The 25,968-nt window shown below is 35.7% G+C and overlaps 1 protein-coding gene across 1 annotated transcript in view; it reads right to left on the reverse strand.

The window, feature by feature from the left end:
* Nucleotides 1-140: 140 nt before the first annotated feature.
* Nucleotides 141-25,968, reverse strand: part of LOC127874967 (serine/threonine-protein phosphatase 2A regulatory subunit B'' subunit gamma-like) — a 47,804-nt gene continuing 21,976 nt past the window's right edge. The window contains exons 8-12 of the mRNA XM_052419694.1: nucleotides 20,652-20,788; nucleotides 19,352-19,427; nucleotides 18,883-19,020; nucleotides 6,047-6,174; nucleotides 141-4,260 (exon numbers count right to left, since the gene is read on the reverse strand). Coding sequence (XP_052275654.1) covers nucleotides 4,152-4,260; nucleotides 6,047-6,174; nucleotides 18,883-19,020; nucleotides 19,352-19,427; nucleotides 20,652-20,788 — 588 coding nt within the window. The 3' untranslated portion in view covers nucleotides 141-4,151. The remainder of the gene's footprint in view (nucleotides 4,261-6,046; nucleotides 6,175-18,882; nucleotides 19,021-19,351; nucleotides 19,428-20,651; nucleotides 20,789-25,968) is intronic.

Raw genomic sequence — 25,968 nt, forward strand, 5'->3', positions numbered from 1 at the left:
AGCACATTATTCAATATAATTACAGGCAACTTTCTCTAGTTGATGCTGCCTTTAAAGATCATTTTGCAAAAGCTTGCATGTCAATCTTCTACAACTGTATTAATAGAATTGATTGCGGAAAAACATGACCACAAAATCAGTTTATACAAGAAAATTAATTTATTCACAAATATTAAATGCAAACTGTTCAGTGACAAAACACACATGTATACACAGACAAAGACACTTATAAAGGTGAAAATAAGTACAGAAAAAGGCAGTTTTGAGTTGAACTAGGTAGTTCAGATTGCAGAAATCTAAAGTGAGGACAGATACGAAACTAAACGGAATTGGACAAATATGTAATATGTATGGGCATGTGATATCTGACATGTGATTTTGAACATGACAACATAATATGGGATACTCATGCATAGGATGGTATTCATAGAATTTTAATAAACCATTGAGGATAAAGTTGGGAATTTTACAGATAAAAAAGAAGATAAATTGTCTGAAGATTATGATAAAGATGTTGTTATATAAACCGCAAGTGTATAAAATATTTAGTATTAGTCATGCACAGGCTTATATGGATAATAATGCAAGTAAGCATTAATACATGTATGTTGTGTTTATTTTAAACTTATATCAGTTAAAGCACACAAATCTGTATAAATATAGACCCTTGCCATTATTTGAAGACCTTACTCAACATATTGTAACTGTCATTCCATACTTATCAGTAAACACACAAATGATTCAAGTGAAACCTGTGAATTGGTGACTGAAATTCAATAATCAATTATTACACAAACTTGATTAACCAAAACAAAGAAATTCAAAAGTATGGTGTGTTTAAACAAAACGATATACAGCACGAGTCTGCATATTTTTGTGTTGGTCTTAACTAGAAACTTCATTCCATTCTAACAAGAAACTGTATTCTATCCTATGTCTATAAATCACACTATTTTGCCTAAGTAAACATACCATAATATAAGTTCATAAAAAAATAGTCAAATAAAAAACTAAAAACCATCCCTTAACTATGAAACATATTAGTGTAATGCCAAAAAGTTTCAACATACACATGAACAATACTCGTTCCACTCATCTGACAGCATTAATAGAACAATCATACAATAAATCATACAATAAATGCATAGAATGGTGAACATGATTTCTTTGGACGGCGATTCAGATATCACAAAGCTCTGGATGATACAGGAATGTCCATACATAGAATCAGCAAGCAAGACAGTATCTGAGTATATACTTTCAAACATTTTACACTAACATCACTGTGTTTAAAGACAAACACAAGTGTGCCTTTTAAACTTCAAATGTGTAATTTTAGTGTTAAAATGCATGTCAACATGTAGTGTAAACAGTGTCAGGTAGCATTTAGTTTGTGTTTGTTAGATTTTTTGCTTTGCCATGTTTAAAAGTACTAAAGTCATATCAAGGCATTAAGTTGACAGACTCGCACATAGTTTAGTTTAAACCTATTTTATTTTAGCTCGATTGCATTTAAACTATTCTTTACGTATTTGAAACGCGTGTAAGTCCGTTTCCTGGGCCTAGAACCAGTACTTGGTGTCTCTGTGGGAGATCTAAAGAATGCTCCCACAGTGGGGATGGAACCCGTGACCTCTCGGTCGCTAGGAAGACACCATATCCATTACACCAGGGCAACTCTCAAATGGTGGGGGAGACTGACTATAATTTCAAGACCAATATTCACACAAGTTATGGATTCAAAGTCACGATTCTTAAATAAACAGTCCAGCGCTCTACCAACTGACCTAGCCAAGCCTGGCACCATTTATGTTAACAAGGTTAAACTAATTTAAAGATGTCAGAAGTCAGTGAAACTACAGGTATACATTACATGAAAATATAGTCTTCTGTAATCACATTCTGGTCCAATTATTTATGACATAAATGTACAATTTTAAGTTACAGGTAAAACATTCGGTATATTTGTAATCATACTTCCCACTTTACATATTATAACAAAGTTTGTATCGTAAAAATCAAGTTCTACAGTTAAACCACATGTACAAAATATATGTATTAACAATACAGTGATGTTAAACAATGGTAATTAAATAAGTTTAACCTTTACAATTTTAAAATAAAATACAACTACATGTACACAAATCAATGTGTTTTAATTTCATACTATCTTATTAGCTGAATCTACATTAATTATACCAGTTTCTGCAAAGTATAATGATTTTTTTTTAACGGACTGTTTTTTTTAATTCTTTTTGTAATTTACAAAATGCATATCTTGTCTGTAAATGATTAAATCATATTGAAACATGAGATGTGTTCGTCAGAAACACAATGCCCCCTACTGCGCCACTTTAAAATAAATTTAAAAAAAAAGATTGACAAATCAATCATTTGAGTTATAAATAATTAAAATAAAAAATCTGTACAGTAACTGTGAAAAGAACTTAAATTCTTGGTAAGGAAATATATAATCTGAGATTTATAATTATATAAATTACTTCCCTTGAAAATACTTGTCTCTAACAAATCTCTATTTTTAGTAGCAAATAATTAAAAGCCACTACCGTGACTGTAGATTCATCACTCAAAATGTGCAGCTCCATGAGATACACATGCATGCCAAATATCAAGTTGCTATGTTCAATATTGAATAATTATCTCCCTTTAAAGCTTATTACTTCCCTTGGATTTGTATTTTTGACCCAAGTCCTTGAAGGATGACCTTGACTTTTTACCACCATGTGTTTGTCAGAAACACAATGCCGCCTACTGCGCCGCTTTGATTTATTGAACAAAAATATATCATTTGGCAGGTCAGATAATTATGTCCATTTAAAGCTTATTACTTCCCTTGGATTTGTTGTTTCGACCCCGTGACCTAGTTTTTGACCCAATATGATCCATACAAACTTAACCTAGATATTGTCTAGATACAATTTCTGACCAAGTTTCGTAAAGATCGGATGAAAACTATTTGAATTAGAGAGCGGACACAAAAAGTGTGACAGACTGACGGACAGTGAGAAAACAATATAACCCCTTTTCTTAGAAAGGGGGCATACAAATTAGAACACAGTCCTTAACATATGAGCAGCACTATACTCATTAAGTTATAATAAAATATTAACATTTGGAAATACTCATGAAACCATATGAATTACAAACATTATACTACATTTACATTCATTCAAAGCTAATATACATTTTTGGGAATTATTTTGCAACACCCCATGGTTTCTAACAATGTTCTAAGCCTGAACTACAAAACCTACTGGTAGAATGGAATATTCTATTTAAACGTAAAATAATGCTAAACATTTTCACATTTCCAGAAAAACTGGCAGTGAAAATACTAAGTACAACCAAAATTAAACCTAAATATTTACTAATGATGCTGCATAAAATTGTCCCTAAATTCCCAGAAATACAACATGTCGTTTCACAAGTTTTGAACTAATCAACTTGCAAATATACTATAACAAATCATAGCTGCTCATTTATTTAAAATGAAAGTCAATACAAAAATCATCTAATCTATATCTACCAAATAATCCATTTTCTATTGTCAAATATATCTTACAGATTGGTGTTCTTTTCTGTATTTATTTTAATATGTTGTATGTTTCCTTATACTGAAATACTGTTTCACAATTCGTGCAAACACCAACAGTTTGTGATTGAATCATATCATAGTCAAATGTGTCCGTTCAAAATTATCAGTAAGTGAATGCCATTAACCAATGAACACTGATCATTTTAACATATGCAATAAGATTACCAAATCAATTTTCTTAGGAAATAATACTCACACTACCCATTGTAACTATATATTATAAAGAATGACTATGAATGTGTGATGTTCTAGATGTTGACCCCTTTCCATCAGTGGACTACATTTGAGCCTGTGCATAAAGTGTCGTCCCGGATGAGCCTGTGCAATCCTCACAAGCTAATCAAGGACAACACTTTCAGCCTTGACTGGATTTTTGTTTACGTGAAACTTCCTTGAAACAAAAAATTCCATAACAGTGGAAAGTGTCGTCCCTGCTGATTAGCCTGTGCTGACTGCACAGGCTGATCTGGGACAACACTTATGCACATGCATTAAACCCTATTTTCCCCTGAGCGAGGCTTGTTAGTATGATGTACTAGATTTCAACCTCCTCTGTGGTCTCTGGGACTAGATATTCTCTGTTCTCATAGGTCCAGAAATCATTCAGGTCAATTAGGATGCTCACTACTGTGTCTCCTTTGCCACTGAAACATCAGAACCTTGATATCAACTGATTTGCATTCAGTATTACTGGCAGGCTGTTCTGGTTTAATGCTGGTTGCAAAAGCCATTTTCACTGTGCTTCTTAGGGGGGAAAGGGATTATAATTAATAGCCTATGGTGTGAACATTTCAATATATATAAGCAGAAAAACTACTTGTCCAATGTAAAGTTACCCCTGTGGGACAAGTTGAGCATAGGAATTCCACACCTGTCATTGCGTTTGTTTAAATAAACCGTTAAAACATGCTTCCCCACAAAACTCAATGCCATCCAAGGTGTCATTTATCAACACCCTTTTTTGCATTAAATTTGTTAAAACTTTTTTTCCACATAAATCAAACAAGAGATGTTTATGAAATATCTATGCCCCTTTCATGTAGCCAAGTGTCAATATGTGTAACTGTCAAAAGATATCTTGATGTTCCATGCACCTGTAACCTTAACTGTAACCATGTAATCAACAATTGCATTCAAAGATGCATGAAAACCATTTTCAAATCCTCGTTCATACCAACTGAAACTATTTGTCCTCTTAAGATACTGTAAAACAATTATTATTTGCCAGGCATTAACCCTTTGCATGCTGGGAAATTTGTCTTCTGCTAAAATGTCGTCTGCTAAATTTGTAAAATAAGCATTTTCTTCATTTTTTTCAAAGAATACCATCAGAATAGCAAACAGTTTGGATCCAGATGAGACGCCACGTTCTGTGGCGTCTCATCTGGATCCAAACTGTTTGCAAAGGCCTTTAAAATTCGGTTCCCGCACTGAAAGGGTTAATTTTCGTATATTTTGCCAGTAGATCAATTGACAAATTTAAGTTTGTAATGAATAATTACGTCCAATTTAAAAAAAGACTGAATTCATGTCGGAATGAAAGACATTTATATCCATCGTTTAATATCAAAACATACATTCTGCATCCTTTTCGCAATCAAGATAAATTTGCTCATTGCACAAAGGGTAGTACATTGTACTGTGTACTGAACTGGCACTTGATATTTCCTTGAAAATGCTAATGCAGTAAAGCTGTATCAATAGTGTTGACTTTGTTGAGGTAGAATAGTAAGGATTACCCGGTAGCGCCGATTTTTAACACCTTTATTACCTATTGTGTGTATAGTGTTTTTCAGGTATGTTGCAGGTCAACAGCCAATACAGATAAATTAACTATAAAGGCAATTCAAAGATGACGATGAGATCAACACTTATTGAAATAGTTGCTACCCTTTTATTTATTTTCACAAATTATAACCCATAATATTAGCATCTCCTCTAATTGGTGGCAACAACGGTAAGCTTGTCGTCAGTTTGAATAAGACCAATTTGGAAATTGACCTCGTTGCTTCAAACACTCGTTAAAAGTCAATGTGTCCCACTAATCCGTTAATCATTACAAAAGTACTAGTTCATTGGCATGTAACAAGAAGGGCCAGTTACTATCGCTTGTAACGATGATCTAGTTCATTGGAATGTGATATACAGTGCCTATCTCCTGCAAGTGGCTCCAAAGTGCTCCCATCTTCCCATCGCGGTTAATTGGGGACCAATATAACAAATAAATCGGAAATTGACTGATGCATTTTTTTTTTTCAAAATCCAAAAATGGTGAATTTACCTATCAACTAGTGTGAAAACAAGTATGAACTTTCTGCCTACAAGTAAAAGGTTTCACATTTCACAGTATGTAAAAACATTTTTATATCCTTGTCAATTTTGACTTCAACAATTTTGTATTGTTACAATAAATCCATTTTACGGTCTTACCAAGCTACAAGGTCATCCAAGGTGAGTCTGAGAGGGTCTGCTGGCTTGACCATGTCAAATATCTCGTCCTTCACGTCCTGAAAGGACACAGGCTCTTGGCCGTGGATACGCATCTGCTCCTGAATAGCCTGAAATAGAATTAAGCCTGGCTATGGGAAAATTGGGCTTGATGCGTGTGCGTAAAGTGTCGTCCCAGATTAGCCTGTGCCATCCAAACAGGCTAACATGAGATGACACTTTCCGCTTGTATGGAATTTTTCATTTAAAGAGTCTCTACTTAATGCAAATAAATTGAAAGCAGAAAGTGTCGTCCTTGATTAGACAGTGCAGACTGCACATTCTAATCTGGGACAACACTTTATGCACATGCATTAAGCACAGTTTTCCCAGAATGAGGCTTAATTGTAAATAATTTTCATAAAATTTTGCATTTTATTGATTTATAATTTTTATAACGATTTCTTAAGCAATCTAATACAGTCTCCATATTTCTGTGTGGGGTGGTGGTTGTGGTGTTTTCTTTATTCCTGCCATGATAAATAGTATTTACGCTCTGAGGTTATTTATTATTTCATTGATTGGATTAAAAACTGTCTTCAAAGCGAACAAATGCCCATATATGGCAGGTCATATACATGTCTCTTGTATCTTGGTATTTTTTGTGTACTGGTAGATGTAACTGCCATTTTCGATTTGATTTAAGAAGAATTAAGACAAAACATACAAATTTAATAATTTGCCATGGACAACTTTTTTCAATAAAGTTTAGTTCCAAGCAATCACACATTACTAAAAGGTAGCTGTTTAAAAGATTGCCAATTACTAGCAAGATATGCAAACCACTAACTACACAATGTGTGCAATCATCTAAACTAAATCCAAGTGCATACAAGATTTTTAGAGCTTGGACATGCCACCAGTAGTATTATTACATACTGACTCATTGTCAAACATATAAATAACAATTGCCAAGATCTGAAAATGCCCTGAAGGCTTACATACGGAAAGTGCAACTTTTGTACTCTTAAATGAGGTAGTAATTTGGCAATAGACAGTTATACCCCCCCCCCCCCAAGATTTTGTAGACCTTGAAGTGGTGACCTTAATTTTACGCAAGTATGACTCATGCCATTTGCACATTTCCTATGACCTATGGCCAAATTTGATAAAGATCCATCAATGGGAAAAGGAAATATGCAGCCGACAGAAAAAAAGCTCAAACTTGTACCCTTAAAAATGACCTTCACCTTGAGCTAATGTAACTGACTCATACCCTCTGAACATTGACTAAATTACTTTAACAATACAGCCAAGTTTCATGAAAACACTTAAGTATATAGGTCATACCGGTATATATCAGACACAAACATAAATGATTAAACTATTTACCTTGAAGTATGACCTTGACCAGGCATGACTGACTGACTCATGCCCTTTGCAAATAGTTTTAATGACCTAAACATTTTAGCCGAGGTACATTAAAATCCTTCTATGCGTGTAAGGAATATGGGAAGTACACTTTAATAGAGGCTAAAACCCATAACCTTTAAGTATAACCTTGACTTTAAGCTGGACTGACTAACTCATGCCTTCTGTATATTGTCCTTATGACCTAAACAATTAAGCAAAGTTTCATAAAAAAAATTCACTTAGTATAGGAGATATGGGTCAGACAAAAAAAATAGAGGCTTAAACTATTGAACTTTGAATATGACCTTGACCTTGATCAGGTTTAACTGACTCAGGCCATGCGCTCATCACCTCAATGACCTTCACAGTGTAGCCAAAAGTCAAGGAAATCCTTCAAAGGACACAAACAACTATGATCAAACTTTGAGGAAAGGAACCCTACTAGCCTAGCTATCGTTCCAATCCTATAAACTTAAGATGCGTGTACATTATGTTGTACAACACATTATTGAATAAATATGTTTAAACCAAACTTTTGAATTTGAAGTATAACCTTGACCTTCAGAATACTTTCCCTAAAAATACTTTCTGCACATATTCTTTAAGTCTTTTACATAATATACAAGATTACAAAGTGGTTCAGAGAAAAAAAACACACGAATAAACCCATTTTTCTGCTATAAATGTGTACACAGAAGGAAATTAATAAGGTAAGAATATGTAAAATTTCTAAGAGGGTACAATAAAACTTGTCAATGGAGGAAAAATACATAATCCTAGCTACATTTGAAAAATTGGCAATAATGTTGGCACCTTGAATAAAAAATATTAAGGTTAAATCAGAAAATCATGGAATATGACATCTTCTGATATGTTCATAACATTACTTGTATTATTTTAATCCTATTTTGATTTTAATTTGATATACATCCATCAAAACTGTGCTAAAAACATGGTTCAAACAAAAATCTCAAACCTAAATTCAAGCACTTTTCAAGGACTTTTTAAGGCCAAATTTTCATTTTCAAGGCCGAGAACCGTATGTTAGTTTCCTTTAAAAAATGCATTTTCAAGCCAGATTAACACAGTATATATCATTTATTTGCTCTAACACATTAAACTAATTTCACAATAAATCATTTGTGTTATTTCTAATTATTACATACACATAAATGTTATCCATCCTTAACTCAATGAGTCTCACATATGCATTTACTTTTTAAAGTTATTACAAACAAACACACTGTCTCTTTACATGCTCACATCAAACAGACTAGTTCATTTCATTTAAACAGAAGTCAGTTACTATAACATTTTGTATTTCAAAGGGCTGTTGTTGTTAATGTCTGTTTTAGATTGCACAGTTTTAACAATAGACGAGTTAATTGTTATTGTTTACATTCGGGATTTTCCGCGCATGCGCACTGACTGGTTGGCAAAAACACTGGTTACAGTAACGTAAAACATGTATAAAGGGCTTTTGTTTAGTCAATAAATTGATAATAAAAACGAAATAAACATTAAAACCCTTTTTAAAAAAGTGCAAGTATAGCATATTTAGTACCAAATAAATGTATATTCACAAATAAAATTTCCTCTTCATAAAAATACGAAGTAGTTATTAGCATATAGTAAACGTGATCGGAAGATTTAATACTGACAATTCCGCAAAACAAAATAATACATAATCCGTATTCTTTCTGATAATAAGACTTGAATAAATTATATTTCAACACTAATAAAACATATATTAATTGTATTATAATTAATAGTGGTGTGGATAGTATTTTATTTCATCAGCGATCGATAGAGTCAGAGGTGCATTTAATCAATTATAAAAACAAAGCCCTAAAAAGCGGCATACAGTACTGTTTTTAAATATTGTGGTAATTTTCTTTTACATTGAATGAATTTACGTTTTGTTTACATTGAATGAATATAAATTCAATTTAGCATGCAAACGGAAAAACCCTGCATATTAATTACGCAAATTGAACTGTTTTTGCATGTCTATTGAAATCTCTATTAGTAATAAGGAGTGATGAAAATATAGCATTTTATGATAAATGCATATATTTAATTTATCTAACGGCCCCTTTTGTGAATGCTTATGTTCATGATCGTGTTACGGAATCTGCAGTAATGTACAATCTTTACACGTAATAGCGGAGTTAACTTTTGCCGGTACCCGTTTAATACCTTAATTGCATAGCAGTAAAATTGCCCAATATTTAAAATGTATAGGAGGTTTTTGTGTGACGTCACAAGAGGGGTTTTCCGTTACTAAAAATAGATTGGCCGTCAACTTCTCGATCGCGGCCTATTATATTGTATCGGAGTTAAGGTCGTCGGAAGACTTAATACTTACAATTTCACAAAACAAAACTATAAATACCCGTATTCTTTTTTAAGTAAGACTTCAATAAATTATATTTCAAAAATTATAAAACATATAATAATTTGAATATTATTATAAGTGGTGTGGATGCGATAGTGTTATTTTTCATCAGAGATTGAAATTAAGTGTAAGGGGTGTATTGAATCAGTCATAAAACAAAGCCCTTAAATAGCTCAATAAATTTCAATCTTGAAATGCAGTTTTAATCTTCTTTTACATTGAATGAATTTTGGTTTCGTTTACATTGAATGAAAATATTCATAATTTAAGCATTCCAATTGAAAAAAACACCTGCATATTTTGCAAATTGAACTGTCTTTGCATGTACATGTATATTGAAAACCCTTCTCTAGTGATAATGAGCGATACAAATCTAGCATTTTATGATACCATAAATCTACACATTTAATTTATTTTCCGCAAGTATTTTATATCCGTATATAATGACCAAACGCGATTGCTTGTCTTCATGATGATGTTTCGAACACTGCTGCAGTAACGCACGATCTTTACACATTATAGCAGAGTTTACATTTTGCAGTAACCCGTTAAATACCTTAATTGTGTAGCAATAAATTTGTAAAATATTTTAAATGTATAGTTATTAAATACTTTATTGTTATGTTTAAACTGGCTAATATATATATAGTTAATAGTTCCTAGCTGTTAATCCATTTCGGACAAATGTCTATTTTTTAAATATGTTCAAATATTTAATTAAAGCAACTGTTAAGTTTTTGACTTAATATGCTAAGAGATGACATGGAGGTATCATAAATTGTGTTTAATGACCAGACACATGTGGTTTATGCAGAGACCCCATACAAAGTCATACAAGTATAGGTCCCTGGGTTTATTACCCTGTTTTCTTAGTAATTGTCTGGACAGTATCCGATCATATCGAGATAATCGGTTTGTGATAAACAAAGGGGCAATTAAACAGTGGGTTAAAAATGCTGAAACAAAGAGTGTCAAAACTGGTGTGAACAATGAAATAAAAGCATTTACATTTATCAAGAGGATTTATTTAATCTGTAACAAGGTAAGTTTTTACAGACAAATAGGTTCAAATCAGTTTCTATATGTTGATTACATAAATTCAATCAATTTGTTGTTTGTTTTCGTCCTTATTTGTGTTCGTTCATTGGAATCAATTTAATCTGAAAGAATTTCAAGTTCTGAGTATTTTTTGTTCTTCAAAAGGGTCGCGAATATGATTGTAACCTTATCACGATGCGGTTCATCACATGCAAACAATAGCAGAATGGCCGCAGTTTTGACGGCCAAAATTTGAGCATGCGCAAACGTGACGTCATTATCGGAATCCCCAAAACCTCCTATAGTTATTAAACAATGTATTATTAAGTTTAACTGGCTAATAAATTTATACACTCGTTCCCGTTAATACATTTCCGACAAATTACTTCATTTTTGTTAAAATTTTAAAATATTTCATTTTAACATTAACTTATCAGTATTTTAAGCTTTAAAATGTGGCTTAAATGATTGCTCAATATGCCAAGAGATGACATTGAGGTATCGTGACTTATGTTTACTGACCAGACACTCGTCTGCAACATGTGGTTTATGCAGGGGCCCAAGTATAGGTCCCTGGGTTTATGACACCATGTTTTCTTTGTAATTGTCTGGACAGTATCCGATCATAACGAGATAATCGGTTAGTGATAACAAAGGTGCAATTAAACACCGGGATATAAATGCTGCTACAAAGAGTGCCTAAATTAGTGTGAACAATTAAATAAAACAATTACATTAAACAATATAATTTATTGAATGTGTAAGAAGGTAAGTTTTTCCAGACATATAAGGTTCAAATCAGTTACCCTATAAGTCGCGTACATACAATTGACCTATTCGTCGTTTGTTTTTATCCTTATTTGTTTTCGTTCATTAAATTTAATTTATTCTGAAAGAATTTCAATTTCTGAGCATTTTTTAACTAAAAATGGTCGCGAGGAAGTGCCAAGAATAGAGAGATTTTTGTTTAACCACATACCGAACTCTTAGATTGTGTTCCACTCCCGAGTTCGTTGTCAGTAAAAACAAATAATAATAACAACAATGTAATCGTTCCAAAGATGCATTTCCTTGCATGCTAATGTTTTATTCAGACATAATTAGTAAAATTATATTTGATATTGTGCATGATTATCATTAAAAACGAAGATTTCGTCAACCTTCTCTATATGCGCTTATATAAATTCCACCTCTTTTGCCAACCAGTGGGCGGAGACTAAACTTTGCAGGTGCGTGTGACGTCACGCGTTAACTCGTCTATAGCACCTTCCTGTTTCACCAAAAAGCACAATGCAGGACCCCTGTTTGCTTCTCAATTTCATGTTTTCTTTGTGGGTTTCCCCTTTATCGAGGCTTTTCAAAGCGCTTTCACCCATTCCCCCCGACACCAATGGTCTTTATATAGACCCAACAATGTGCTTTTCAAATGTCATTTGTTTTCTGTTCCGAGGAACATTCATAAGTTTCGCGCAAAACATATCGATAAACGTCATTTTGACAACTTCTTTATGACCAGAAAATAGCGCCATTAATATTCATGTTTAAAGAATGTTGACGTATCGTATAAGTTGTAATTATTTAAGCATTTTTCTGCATATCATCGGTGTTTATGACCAGAAAGTAGCGCCAGGAATATTCAGTTAACCACTCTGGTTTGAAACGACACTTCCCCATCGCTGAATTTTTACTCGCGAAAATTGATCACAATGGCGAACCTCTGACGTAGTACACATAATCTGTGACGTGTACACTTAATGTTTCGTACCCAATAGTGTACGAAACTTATATTTTGGTACACATTTTTTGCGCGAAGGAATTTATGATAAATTTTCGTAATATTTTCCTTAAGAACGATTTAAGTTTATGGCGATGATAAAAGTAATTTTGAACAAAATAAAAATTTTCAAGGCTTTTTTTACATGAAATAAGTATTTTTCTAGCACTTTTTCAAGGCCAACCTTTGTTCAAGGGCTTTTCAAGCCTAGGACTCGTTTTCAAGCACTTTTCAAGCCCTGTGCGAACCCTGAAAAAGGGCTGTTTGTAAAACATGCATGCTCCCCATATGGGCTGTCAGTTGTAGTGGCAGCCATTGTGAGAATACGTTTTTTGTCACTGTGACCTTGACCTTTGACCCTGACACCTGAAAATATGGGTCATCTGCCAGTCATGATCAATGTACCTATGAAGTTTCATGATCCTAGACGTAAGCTTTCTTGAGTTATCATCCGGAAACCATTTAACTGTGTCGAGTCACCGTGACCTTGACCTTTGACCTAGTGACCTGAAAATCATTAGGGGTAATCTGCAAGTCATGATCCATGTACCTATGAAGTTTCATGATCCTAGGCGTTGGCGTTCTTGAGTTATCATCCGGAAACCATTTTACTGGTTCTGATCACCGTGACCTTGACCTAGTGACCTGAAAATCAATAGGGGTCATCTGCGAGTCATGATCAATGTACCTATGAAGTTTCATGATCATAGGCGTAAGCGTTCTTGAGTTATCATCTGGAAACCATTTTACTGGTTCGAGTCACCGTGACCTTTGACCTTGTGACCTGAAAATCAATAGGGGTCATCTGCGAGTCATGATCCATGTACCTATGAAGTTTCATGATCCTAGGCGTAAGCGTTCTTGAGTTATCATCCGTAAACCATTCGGTGGACAGACCGACGGACGGACTGACGGACATGTGCAAAACAATATACCCCCTCTTCTTCGAAGGGGGGCATTAAAAGTATGGTAACTGTCAATCAACCAGTTTTTATTGATACTTCCATACAGCTTGTTGAATTATAAGTCCCACAGTCACTCGGTATTGATTATTAAGGTTATACAAACATAAATGATAGATTAAATTTAAAAAATAATAAAATACTGTGCACTTTTCCTTTTCACCAAAATTACAGTTGAACCCATTCATGCAGATATTGTGTATGAGTACTGTTTATTAGTATAAACTAATTAAGTATGTCAAGCATTTGTTACACTGTAAAAAAGCTACGAGTCTAAAAATGGAAAATATGATAGGAAATGGAAATGAAAATGTGGCTGTACTAATGTGTAATTAAACAAAATCTAAGTGAAAAAATAGCCAATACAAAATATCTATTACAATCTACAGATGTTAGTGAAAAATGAATACAATAATTGCCAATGAATAAGTGTTGTGTTTTGATACAGCGTTGGAACAAATGACTTATTAGAAAAATTCGCTACAACCAGGGGGTCATAGATTGTTCATGCTTGAAATAATATTTTATGTGAGGTCTTGATCTTTAAACATACTGTGATTTTGAGTTTTGTTGCTTCATGTACATAATCATCAAGGCATTAGCACAAAAAACATGATTTTGATACAATTCAAACTACATGTATATCAAACATCTCTCAAACTACATGTTCAAGTTATGAATAGCAAATTTGAACAACTAAATTTTGTAATTGGTTATATCAGAATACAGAATCATGATTCAGGGCAAATTGATTAAGATACTGTTGAACAAAAAGAAGCTAGCTAGAAAATATATTAAATGGGTCATCCCAGATAATAAATAAGTTCGCCAAATACACAAATTTACAAATTTTTTGTCCAAACTATTTTACAGGTTCACTCCACATAGACAAATATTTAATATCAGTGTTTCTATTCAAACAAAAATACAGAAATGAATTTTTAAGACGCAAAAGAAAAAAACATTTAATGTAAGGTACCCGTAATTACTCTATGTTTTCCGATACTTAAAAATGATTAAATTTTTTCGTGTCCAAAAACTTAGATACGAAAAATATTAACAAAATACAGATGTCCGAAAACTTAGAGTCGAAAATTAAAGTGTCCGAAAATAGCGTAAATTTTATCAACAACTACCGGTAATAGTACGCGCTTGTAAAATACCATGCCTTATAGTATAAATTACAGTTATAAATGTTTGCACTGCATTTAAAGTAATTTTAAATGCTTAATTTATTTGACAGAAAGTTACTACAAGGCTGTACTTTCAACAACGAGTTCAAAGATTAGCATGTGATGTACCGATACTCGCTAGTATGAACCTGTAATTAACGCAATAAAAACAAGCAAACTATGAATTCTTTGTTTGTAAATTTCCGATAGTTGTTGTCTAACATCGTCAATTGTTCGTAAAACTTGCAATAGGGTGCATCACACTTTGAAGCGTTTAGTATTTGTCACAGTTATTTGACTGAGAAGGGGTAGTACCATTGCGGTAGATAATTGAACTGTTTATTGGCACTACCCCTGGTAATTGTCATAACGCTTCTTCTATTGGTTGAAACCATTGTTTAATACCGGTTTAGAAGGTTATTTACCCAATAACGCAAATGTAATGGTCCGTTGCCCTCAGGCATGCACCTGCCATGTTTTATGATGTTAATCTGATTGTAAAACCCCATGATCAAAGTGTCATTAGATATCGAAAACAGGACCGAAATTTGGTAACATAGCGCTGTAAAATATACTGTCTGAAAACTAAGATACATGAATTATGGACGAAAACTTGCGTGTCCGAAAATTAAGAGTCACGAAAAATAATTATTTTTGCTAAAAAAAGGGGTGTCCGAAAACTTATAGTGTCCGAAAACATAGAGTAATTACGGTAATATTGCAAATGTGTGTAATAATAATGAAGAATAATGGAAGATGAAGCCATTTCATGAATAAAATGCTTTTCTACAACATCCAAAACAAATCAACTGCTAATCTTGATTGCTAGTTTAAAAAGATTAATAATCTATGATCTTATATTTAAGTAAAATCTGAAGCTAACATACTGTTCTAACAGCAATGTTTCAAAGCACAAATTAAGCAAATAAAAACTTTTTTTATTAGATGTTACCATTAAAAAAGTATTTGTAATACAGTTTTTATGCAAATATGTTTAAATGATCTACCACCTACCCAGTAAACTGAAATTGAAACTCATTTCACAAAAAAAATGCATCACAACAAACAAGAGCCATAACACAAATATGATTTTTTTACCCACCCCACACCCTGACCCATTTATAAATAATGTTCAAGGGCAAAAAAAAATTCCAGGAATGTTCGGATCATAAGGCATGAAAACAGTCTTGCACATCTACACTTTACTGTGATGACATATTTAAAGTTTAATTTAAATCAAATGAGAAATGTGGAAGCAGTGCCACATGAACTTAAAACATATTATGCGGACTAACAAACCAACAAAGTGACTCCAATATATCGTCTCTCAAACTTATTTGCGGGGGCTATCAATTATTATACATAGACATTTAATGACCAAACTGTTTCTCTTATATGTTATGCATCAGGATATCCAAAAAATGATCCCAGCTCTTCACATTTCAGTCAACCAATCCATGCCCTGCTCTCATTGTCTTGATAGTAAAAGTTTGTTTTTTTTTATTTCATACATCACCATGTACACACCTATCATATTTAGGACACCATGGCTGTTGAGGAAGATTTAAATTAGACAAAACCAGAGATAAAGCTAAAATAGTGCTTGGTGGAGATTAATAATGTCTTTGGATATTGTAGATTTGTTTCAAGAAAAAAGTATTTGAGATACCATAAGAATATGTAATAAGAATGTTATGATGAGCTTTGAGAATCACTTTGGAATAGATAATTTACAATTGTGGTATAAAAATAATTGATGACTATTGGACAGATAGCCCATTTTGGAGAATCACTGACAAACAATTTTAACAGAATACCTTGGGATCATTGTGAGAACGAAGAAATCTAACAATTAATAAAATCTTTAATTTCTGAATATATGAAGGCACCCTCAATACAATCCAGGGAGAAAAATAATAATGGAGTGATATTGATGATAAAAAGCCAAACTGTAAATGTGACAATGTGACCATGCCATTGCCCGATTAAGTATCAACTGTATTTTCAAGGAGGATTTGCAATTCAAATATGTGAAAAATATTGTCAATTAAAATACAGTTACAGTATAAAAAATATACAAATTATTCATTTATTTCACTTATAAGTAATTAGTAGAATAGAGAAAGTAAATATCTTATTAAAAATAAGGAACTTGGATATGCCACTAAACCAGGTTTTAAAAGTTCTAGTTTTTTAAAGTTTTTTTTTATTCTTTAATATCAAGCTTATCATCCTTCAGAGATGTTGCATTTTTTATCCATTTTAGAAGAATTCATAATTAAATGTATACTTTTATGCCGAATTGCACAAAACATGTGTGTGCAAATGGTCCAGTTGATTGAATTCATGACATGTGCAAATGTTTCCAAAATGAAACATCACCAACAGCAACCTTAAAATAAACACCAACACTGGCCTGTTTCCAAGTTCATAAAGAAATGCAAAAAGATTTTAGTAAGAAACCCCCATGTACAATGCATGAAGCACAACAACTGATAGACATAGTCTGTTAGCTTCGGAGTTTGCCTGTCATACTTACTGGAATTTCAGCAGCATACTTTTTCAAGACCCCCTGATGGTGCATATATAAGTTAGATAGCATACAAAGATGCTTGTCTATCTTTATAATCAGCATCAAAGCAATAATAACAAGATTCTAATTTTTCTTTACAAACCATTTTGGTTATCATGACGCCATATTGTTTTATGATCATACATAAAGAATATGATGTTTACTTTAAAAATTATGGAAAGCAAATAAGACATAAACCTTTTAGTATTTTATATGCAGAGTATCAAATGTATAGTACAAATGAAGCCATTAAGCACAGTTCTTTATCATCAAATGACCAAAATCTTGTTATTTATTCACATGTCCTCCACAAATTTGAACTAACAACAGTTATGAAAGAATATGAGCCTCTCACTGGGAAAACAGGGCTAAACGTATGTTGGTAAAGTGTATTTCCAGATTAGCCAGTGCAGTCTGCACAGGCTAATAGCGTACAACACTTTCTGACTAGACTGGATTTTGATTTAGACAAGATATTCTTTAAACAAAAAAATCCATAAAAGCAGAAAGTGTTGTCCCTGATTAGAATGTGCGGACTGCACAGGCTAATCTGGGACTACACTTTACGCACATCAGGGGTTTTTCTGCCTATTTTGGGAAAAGGAGTTTGACCAAATTTGGAATTTTTTATCAACAAAATTGTCAATTTTGGGAATTTTTGCTTCGATGAAACAGCTCATTTTGGGAAAATATTGTGAATTTATCATGCTTAAATAAGTAAGTGATTTAACAAATAAATTATTTTATTTGTTTTTTGTCTTTTTTTATATATTTGGCATGTTCAACGTTTATTCAAGTACTGTAATTGTGTCTTTCAGTTTCAGTTACACTCTGAGAAAAACCTTTAGCAGATATTTTTTACCAAAACAAACACTGGTTAGTCACACAAGTTACAACATAATTTGTCTCTGCTTTCTCTTATGAAAGCATCACACAGCTCCTCCAATGTTTTGTCATTCAGATCTTGAGCTTCAATGCAGGTACAAGTATAAGCATCAGATGAGAAAGTTTGGTTTGTGTGGTGATGGGTAGCACTTCAATGCAGGTACAAGTATAAGCATCAGATGAGTAAGTTTGGTTTGTGTGGTGATGGGCAGCACTTCAATGCAGGTACAAGTATAAGCATCAGATGAGTAAGTTTGGTTTGTGTGGTGATGGGCAGCACTTCAATGCAGGTACAAGTATAAGCATCAGATGAGTAAGTTTGGTTTGTGTGGTGATGGGCAGCACTTCTTTCTCATAATCTAATAAACATAAGTCATTAGACACTTCATTCTAACAAAAAAAAAAATTAGGGGGAAATTGGGATTTTTTTCTATAATTTCAGTTTGGTATCACGTCCGTTTGCTTTGGGAACGCCTCCGTTTTCCGGAGGCGCAGACAGTGCTGAAAAACTCCTGCACATCCATTAAACACCATTTCCCTAGAGTGAGGCTCAAATGCCTTTATCATGCATTAAGCTCCAATTTCCCAGATCCAGACTCATTTTTTTCTCCGACAACATGCTTACCCTAAAGAAGTAGTTCAAAGCGAAGACATTGAGGTGGCCTCTTTGTTGCACATCTAGAATTCTGAAGAGATAGCGCAGTGCTTCCGGCTCCTTTCTGTTCTCCAGGGCCAACACAAAGTCAAGGTACGTCTTGTAATCCTGCACACAAAGTAGTTCCAAAGTAATCCTGCACACAAAGTAGTTCCAATGTTATCATGCACACAAAGTAGTTCCAAGGATTTGAGGGCAATACAGATTCAAGAAGATGTTTACAGATCAATATTACATACATCATGGTAACTCTTATTAGGTGAGTCTTATGTATTCATTATTTAATTAATTGATAGCATTATTAGATATCCAATATGCATTTGATTTCAAGCTTTAACCTCAGTATTTCTTCCAGCTGCCAACATAATCAAGCTAAGTAATTAAGTGAGATTCAAATACATACAGCCCACAAGTGTGATATCTCAAAACTTCAACTAACCATTTCTCCCTCGTATGTGAGGCATTCCTGGAAGACTCTATCCAGAAACACGTCTGTCAGGGTGCCAGTACCGTATCTGCAAGAGTCAAACACAGACTTCATGTAGGCTTATTGACCCTTTCTCGCTTGGAGGCCAAGTGAAAATGGCTATATGCAACCAGCATACAACCATAACAGCCTGCAAGTAACTCAAAGTCTGTTAAAGTTTTATGCTGTTTGCTGCTCATCAGTGTCTTGGGTTTGGAATTGAAGCCTATAACTTGAATCTAGAAAGGAAGGTCTTTAAATTAATTTGATTCTCTAAGGGACTTTAAACACATAAAAGTGCAAATCTGATTGGTAAAAGGTTAATGGAACAGTCACACACACCACTGTTGCATTCACTTTGACATCCTTTGTTGTCCCTTAGAAAATCATAATCAAATTTAGCTTTCTTACTAGATTCAAGATTTAAATGCTTCAATTTCAAGGGCAAATGTACTCATGAACAGCAAACAGCATGAAACCTGAACAGACTGTGAGTTACTAGCAGGCTGTTCTTGTTGTATGCTGGTTGCATATAGCGATTTTCACTCTTCTTCTGAGAGGGAAAGGGTAAATGGTTGAGTGTGAAACTGTTCTATCTCTATTACAGTCCTATAATAGATACAACAGTTTCACACTTAGCCCTAATAATAAGTACATATACATAGACATAATTTGAACAAATACAAACTGCTGAGGCTGAATATTGCCAAGTAAAGCTTGGGCTTCTTATGGAATAATATACCGAAATTGGGTCTTAACCCTTCCCACTCAGAAGCAAAGTGAAAATGGTTATGTGCAAACAGCATAACACCAGTCTCGCAGTCTGTTCAGTCTGTTTTATGCTGTTTGCTGCTCATCAGTATCAAAGGCTTGGAACTGAAACCTTTAAAACCTGGATCAAGTAAGAAATGCCTTTAATAAAATTTAACTTTCTAAGGGACTACCAACACATCAAAATACATGTCTAAATGGTAAAGGGTTAACTCACAAAAGGGATATGGAAACAAAAAGCTCAAAAACAAAAACAAACATAACCTGAGACCTAAAATATGCATTCATAATCTTTTGAAAGTCAACAATATGTATCAGCAGGGGTAGGAACAGCTCAGGGGAGGAGAATACCTTACCCCTTATGAGGTTCACCAATCTCCATCATTATTTTAAAAATGCATGCAAGTAAAAACTTATTGAACAACAAATGTTTGTGAAGCACTTATGACACTCAAAAGAGCCCCCTAGATCTGAGACTCTATTACATAGACTCGATACTTACCTGGCTAGTTCATCCTTGCTCAGCATGCCATTGTGGTCCTTGTCCAGGTTCAGGTACTGTCCATACACACGCAATGCTGACGGGGCGGAGAACCAGTTGGACTCCTGCATCTCCTTAGACAGGTCCTCATCTCGTAGCTACAGATATTTTGCGCGTTAAGTGTCATCCCAGATTAGCCTGTGCAGTCCACACAGGCTAATCATTGACAACACTTTCCACATTGAATTTTGTACATTTAGAAGAGTTCCTTCAAACGAAGAAATAACATAAAGCATAAAGGGCATTCCTGATTAGCCAGTGCGGACGGCACAGGCCAGCCTGGGACGACACTTAACGCACATGTGCGATCGTAATATAAAACGCGTTGTGTAGGTTCGTACATATATCTGACTTTTCAAAAAAAACGTACAATAACAAGTATATAAATATGTTGTCAAATAAAACGTGAACGATTGCAGCGACGTCGTGTCATTTTCATTTCCCAACATTTTTCCGCCGACAAAATAATACATCATGACAATATATGCAACATTGTCAAGTTCAAAGAAAAATATAAATCAATGTTCCTGCACTCAAATATTTAGAATATTCGTTTGTAAAGTCCATCATGTTTATAATCACTGTTTCTAAGTGTCCATCACATTTAGCTTTATTGAATATAGTTTTACTATGGGTCGTGTCAACAGTCCATTTGCGGTTTTCACGTGCCCTGCACGCGAGAGTCCATCATTACCCAGGATCAGCTCTTGAACGACACCCAAGTTCCATCGCAACCTCGGTGAGAAATCGTCATGAACAATGACAACATCACCTACTCGTATAGTCTGCTGATTAGTCCCTCCTGTCTTATGGTGCTCGCGTAGTGACGTCAAGTATTCACATTTCCAGCACGCACAGTATTGGTCGATGACTCGTCTGTGTTGGTTAAAACGCTGTGCTGCCTGATCTCTGGTATGATTGCGCCCAATGATATCATCTGCATCGGGAGTGTCGTATGAAGGCAGTGACATCATGCGCTTGCCGTACAACAGATGAGCAGGTGTTAGCGGCTCTGGATCTTCACGTGATGTTGAAACGAATGTCAGCGGTCTATCATTGATAATTGCCTCTACTTCAGTGAAGACGGTCTGCAGTGTATGTAAGTCTACTGAAACATTACCAAGTACTTTCTTTATGGTCTTCTTCGTGATGCCTATAAGCCTTTCCCACCAACCACCATACCAAGGTGCGCGTTGCGGTATGAGCTTCCATTCTGTGCCCTGTACTGCAAGACACGACTGAGTGTTGTGTGTCAATCAGCGAATGTGACTTGCCGCAGCTCGGAAGGTGGTCGCATTGTCTGACATCATGATCTTCAGTACGGATCGTCGGCTGACAAACCGTCTAAATGCCAGGATGATGATTTCTTCTGATAAGTTGGGAACAATTTCAAGGTGCACGGCTTGGGTACTGGCGCAGGTAAAATAGCCAAATGTACACCTTCTATATACCTGTTTTCTCTCTGACGTGAAGGGCGCCCGTAAAGTCTGCGCCGGTAACAGTGAACGGTGCCTCGTCAGAAACTCTGTCTTTCTGAAGTGAAGGGGAGGTAGGCGCTCTGTAGGGTCTGCTGTTGATCTTCAAGCACGTAGTTCATTTCCTTAAAATACCCTTGACTCGCTGGTGAATTGAAGGTATCCAGTATTTTTGTTGTATGTGAGTTACTGTCTGCAAAACGCCGGCATGTAACTGGCTGCAATGAGCGTCTGTAATGATCAATGTGGTAAAATGACTACGTGTAGGCAGGAGATACGGGAATCTTGTATCTGCAGGTATTCGTGCGTTGTCAATCCTCCCGCCACAGCTAATGCATCATTGTCAATATATAGACGTAATTGCTTAATGATCGACTGTCGTATGTTGTTATTTTTAAGCTCTGTCATTACGTCATGGTAGCTCTGGTTCTGGACACTTCGTATCAATGCTTTCTCAGCATTTCATTTCATTCACAGTAATACAACCGAGTTGTCGAGTTTCTGGTGTTGACCGGCAATTTCTTACGAATCTGTATACGTAAGCAGTAGTACGAATTAATTTCCGGTAACTGCTTAATCTTTTGCAATCGACAATGAAAAGAGAATCAGTTGCTGACATCAAGTTGGAGGTCTGTACGCAAACGATTTCATCATTATCATCATCTAATTCTTCTTCTTTTTCCTCTTCTTTTTCTTCTTCTGTTTCCAACATCACTGTCGTGATTGCTGCTGTATTCCATGATGGCCATTTACTTTTGTCATTCAGCCATGGGGGACCTTCTCTCCAAAGAATGCTTTTCTTAAGTTGAGACTCAAAGATGCTACGTGTCTGGAGATCCGCCGGTTTGTCGACTGTGGGACAATACCGCCATTCCGCGTCTGGGACGAGCTTCCGGATCTCTTCTACTCTGTTCTTTTCAAAACGTTTTAATTGTTTTGTAGAATGTATCCAATGCAGCGTGATCTGACTGTCAGACCAGCAGAATACTCTCTTGCAAAGAACAGCTTTCATCACGTGCTGGGCGACACGTGCGCCAATGAGCGCCGCCATTAATTTCAGCCTCGGTAGAGATAATTCATTTACTGGAGCCACTTGGTTCTTGGCAAAGACGAACGCTGAACTCGATGATGTGTTCAGGTATGCAACTGCACCGTACGCACGTGTACTGGCGTCAACAAACATGCGTAACACGTAATCTTCATCGACCATGTTCGATGAGTTGTCCGGAAAATACTGTCTCAGGAACGATGTCGTCATAGCTTCATTTTAAGTCTTTTGCGATGTGTAGCCAGGCGTTTTGTTCACGTTCCGGAATTGGCATGTCCCACACATACTTCCGCTTCTATAGGTTCTGAATCAGCAACTTTGCACGAATGATGACTGGGGCTAACATGCCAAGCGGGTCATAAATCTTCGACGTCTGCTGTAAAATTCCACGCTTAGTAGCCTTTTCCTTGGAATTTATGGAGCGCATGACAAATGACATCTGGTCTATTTCCGGTTCCCATAGTAAACCTAACACCTTTATCACAGCATCCCTGTCTACGACACCTTCAGCTTCTGCCATAGTCCTCAGTGCGCTTGAATTTGACGTCCATGATCTCAGGTTAAAGCCGCCAGATGCCATCAAATCACATGCATGGCGGAAATACTTCAGTACATCAGTCTCTGATGTGAAACTTGAAACAACGTTGTCGACATATAGGTCATTGCTGATTGTGTTCGCCGCTGTGTTGTCTTTGTTCATGGTCAAGTGTTTCAAAACTGTTGTATAAATTAAAGAATAAATGGGGAACACGTTGCTACGAATAAAACAGCTCGGAAACAGTATGTCGTCAGTGGACTGCATGGGTCTGTAGGGTCCGACAGCCAAAGGAACCTTGTGACATCACGATCATCTTCATGTAGCATAACATTGAGGAATGCCTTCTCTATGTCAGAGACAACATCGTACTTGCCTACTCGAAAACTTCATCAGTAGTAGTGTGAGATCATTGAGTTCCAGTGGCGTTGACATTGAGACTGGCACTTCCGGTTGCTTGTCGACAACTACAATCGTACACAATTGGAGTTGTAGCAGAGTCCTTTTTAACCCCATGATGTGGAATATAGTGAATACAAGCCGATGTGTTATCGTTTTTGACACCTTCAATGAAACCGCGTCTCTCTTGGACATTTATGATCTTGCTATAACTGGCAAGTGTTGCTGGGTCTTTGCTTAGTCTTCTTATGGTACTTTCTGTTCTCTTCCTTGCTATTCCCTGATTTGTAGGTAGAGTTCATGTAGCGCGTTCCTCTTTCCATGGCAATCTTGCTCTGTATTTACTTTCTGTAAACGTTATACACGTGCCTGGTAGCTTTTCATATGGTGAACTGCGCATGCCTGTTCTGCGTCTTCTGGTTTGATGCCTAACGTCTCAATATCCCAGAAGCGTGATACATCTGTAGCTACATGTGCAGTGATAACATCCATAACGCTCATTCCATGATTTGCGCTTTCCGTTAGTGACCCTGACAATAAGAAACAAAGACGAGATCCAACTGCAGTTGGGCCATCGCCTCTGATGATTTCATCACCAACAATATCCCAGTAATGGTCAGCACCGATCAAAATGTTAATCTCCAAATCTGTTTCTGATGTAATTGGGTGTGCAAGCTTAAGGCCCAGGAGATGAGGAAGATCTGTAACAGATGTAGTTGGACAGTGGTTTTGCAATGAAGGGTACAATCAACACACGTATCGGGATCTTTTCACCGTCGTCTGCTACCAATTGCACTGTGGATGTGTCCAGTCGCTGTGTCTTTTGGGCTCGATCTCCAAACCCGGATAGATTAATGACGTCAGAACCTTCACAGTTCAAGTGCAGATGATCAGCCATATCCTGTGTGATTAAAGACCGCTGTGCTCCTTCATCCATCAAAATGTTAGCGTCAAAGCACAACCCGTGTGAATACACTGGCGCTACTGCAGTTTTCAGCAGCGAACAATTGTTTTCCGCAAAATACACATTTTGTTTGTCTCTTCTTACTCTCATGCTCACTGACCGTCATTCGCGTATTGGCATCGGTTCGCTCCTGTCGATTTCCGTTCATACGGGCACTTGAATGGAAGGCTGCTGTCGGAAATGGTGTTTTGCGGATTTCATGACTATTCCTAGCTTCCATAATATCGATCTCGCGAAAAATAGCTTGCCTCAAATCTGGGAGAGTCCACGTTCCGATTTTATTTTCTCGGGCTAGATTTCTGTAGGTTTCCGCCTTCTAAAATAAGTCTTTCTAAAATTATAGAAATCAACAGATTACCGTAGGAATCCTGTGCCTCTCCAAGTGCCTCTTAACCACGGATGTTGGTTTCCAGACGATCGTAGAAGTAACGAAGCTCTCAGATGTTTGAGGCGGGTGACGGCAGCTGTAGTAAGTTGGACATGTAGGCAGCGTTGATCTTCTGAATCTGTCCATACTGCTGTTGTAGTAAATTAACAGCTTGTTGAAAGTTGGCGTAAATCCCTCAATTGTTCTGGCAACTTCATCTTGCATAAGATATTTCAGGTATGAAAACTTATGTATGTCAGGCAAGTGGGGGTTGTTTTGTACGGCGGATGAAAACGAATCCCAAAACGTAGGCCAGCTCATTAATTCACCGTTGAATTTGAATGTTAATTTTGGTAAATGATGTTGCATTTGCAGCTATTTATGTACTTGCTGTATCATCTCGCGCGGTTCCTGTACAGCTGGGGCTTGTATGTGCAGCTCCTGTACAGCTGGGGCTTGTATGTGCAGCTCCTGTACAGCTGGGGCTTGT

This window comes from Dreissena polymorpha, chromosome 3, assembly GCF_020536995.1.
Source record: "Dreissena polymorpha isolate Duluth1 chromosome 3, UMN_Dpol_1.0, whole genome shotgun sequence".
NCBI classification, from domain to species: domain Eukaryota; kingdom Metazoa; phylum Mollusca; class Bivalvia; order Myida; family Dreissenidae; genus Dreissena; species Dreissena polymorpha.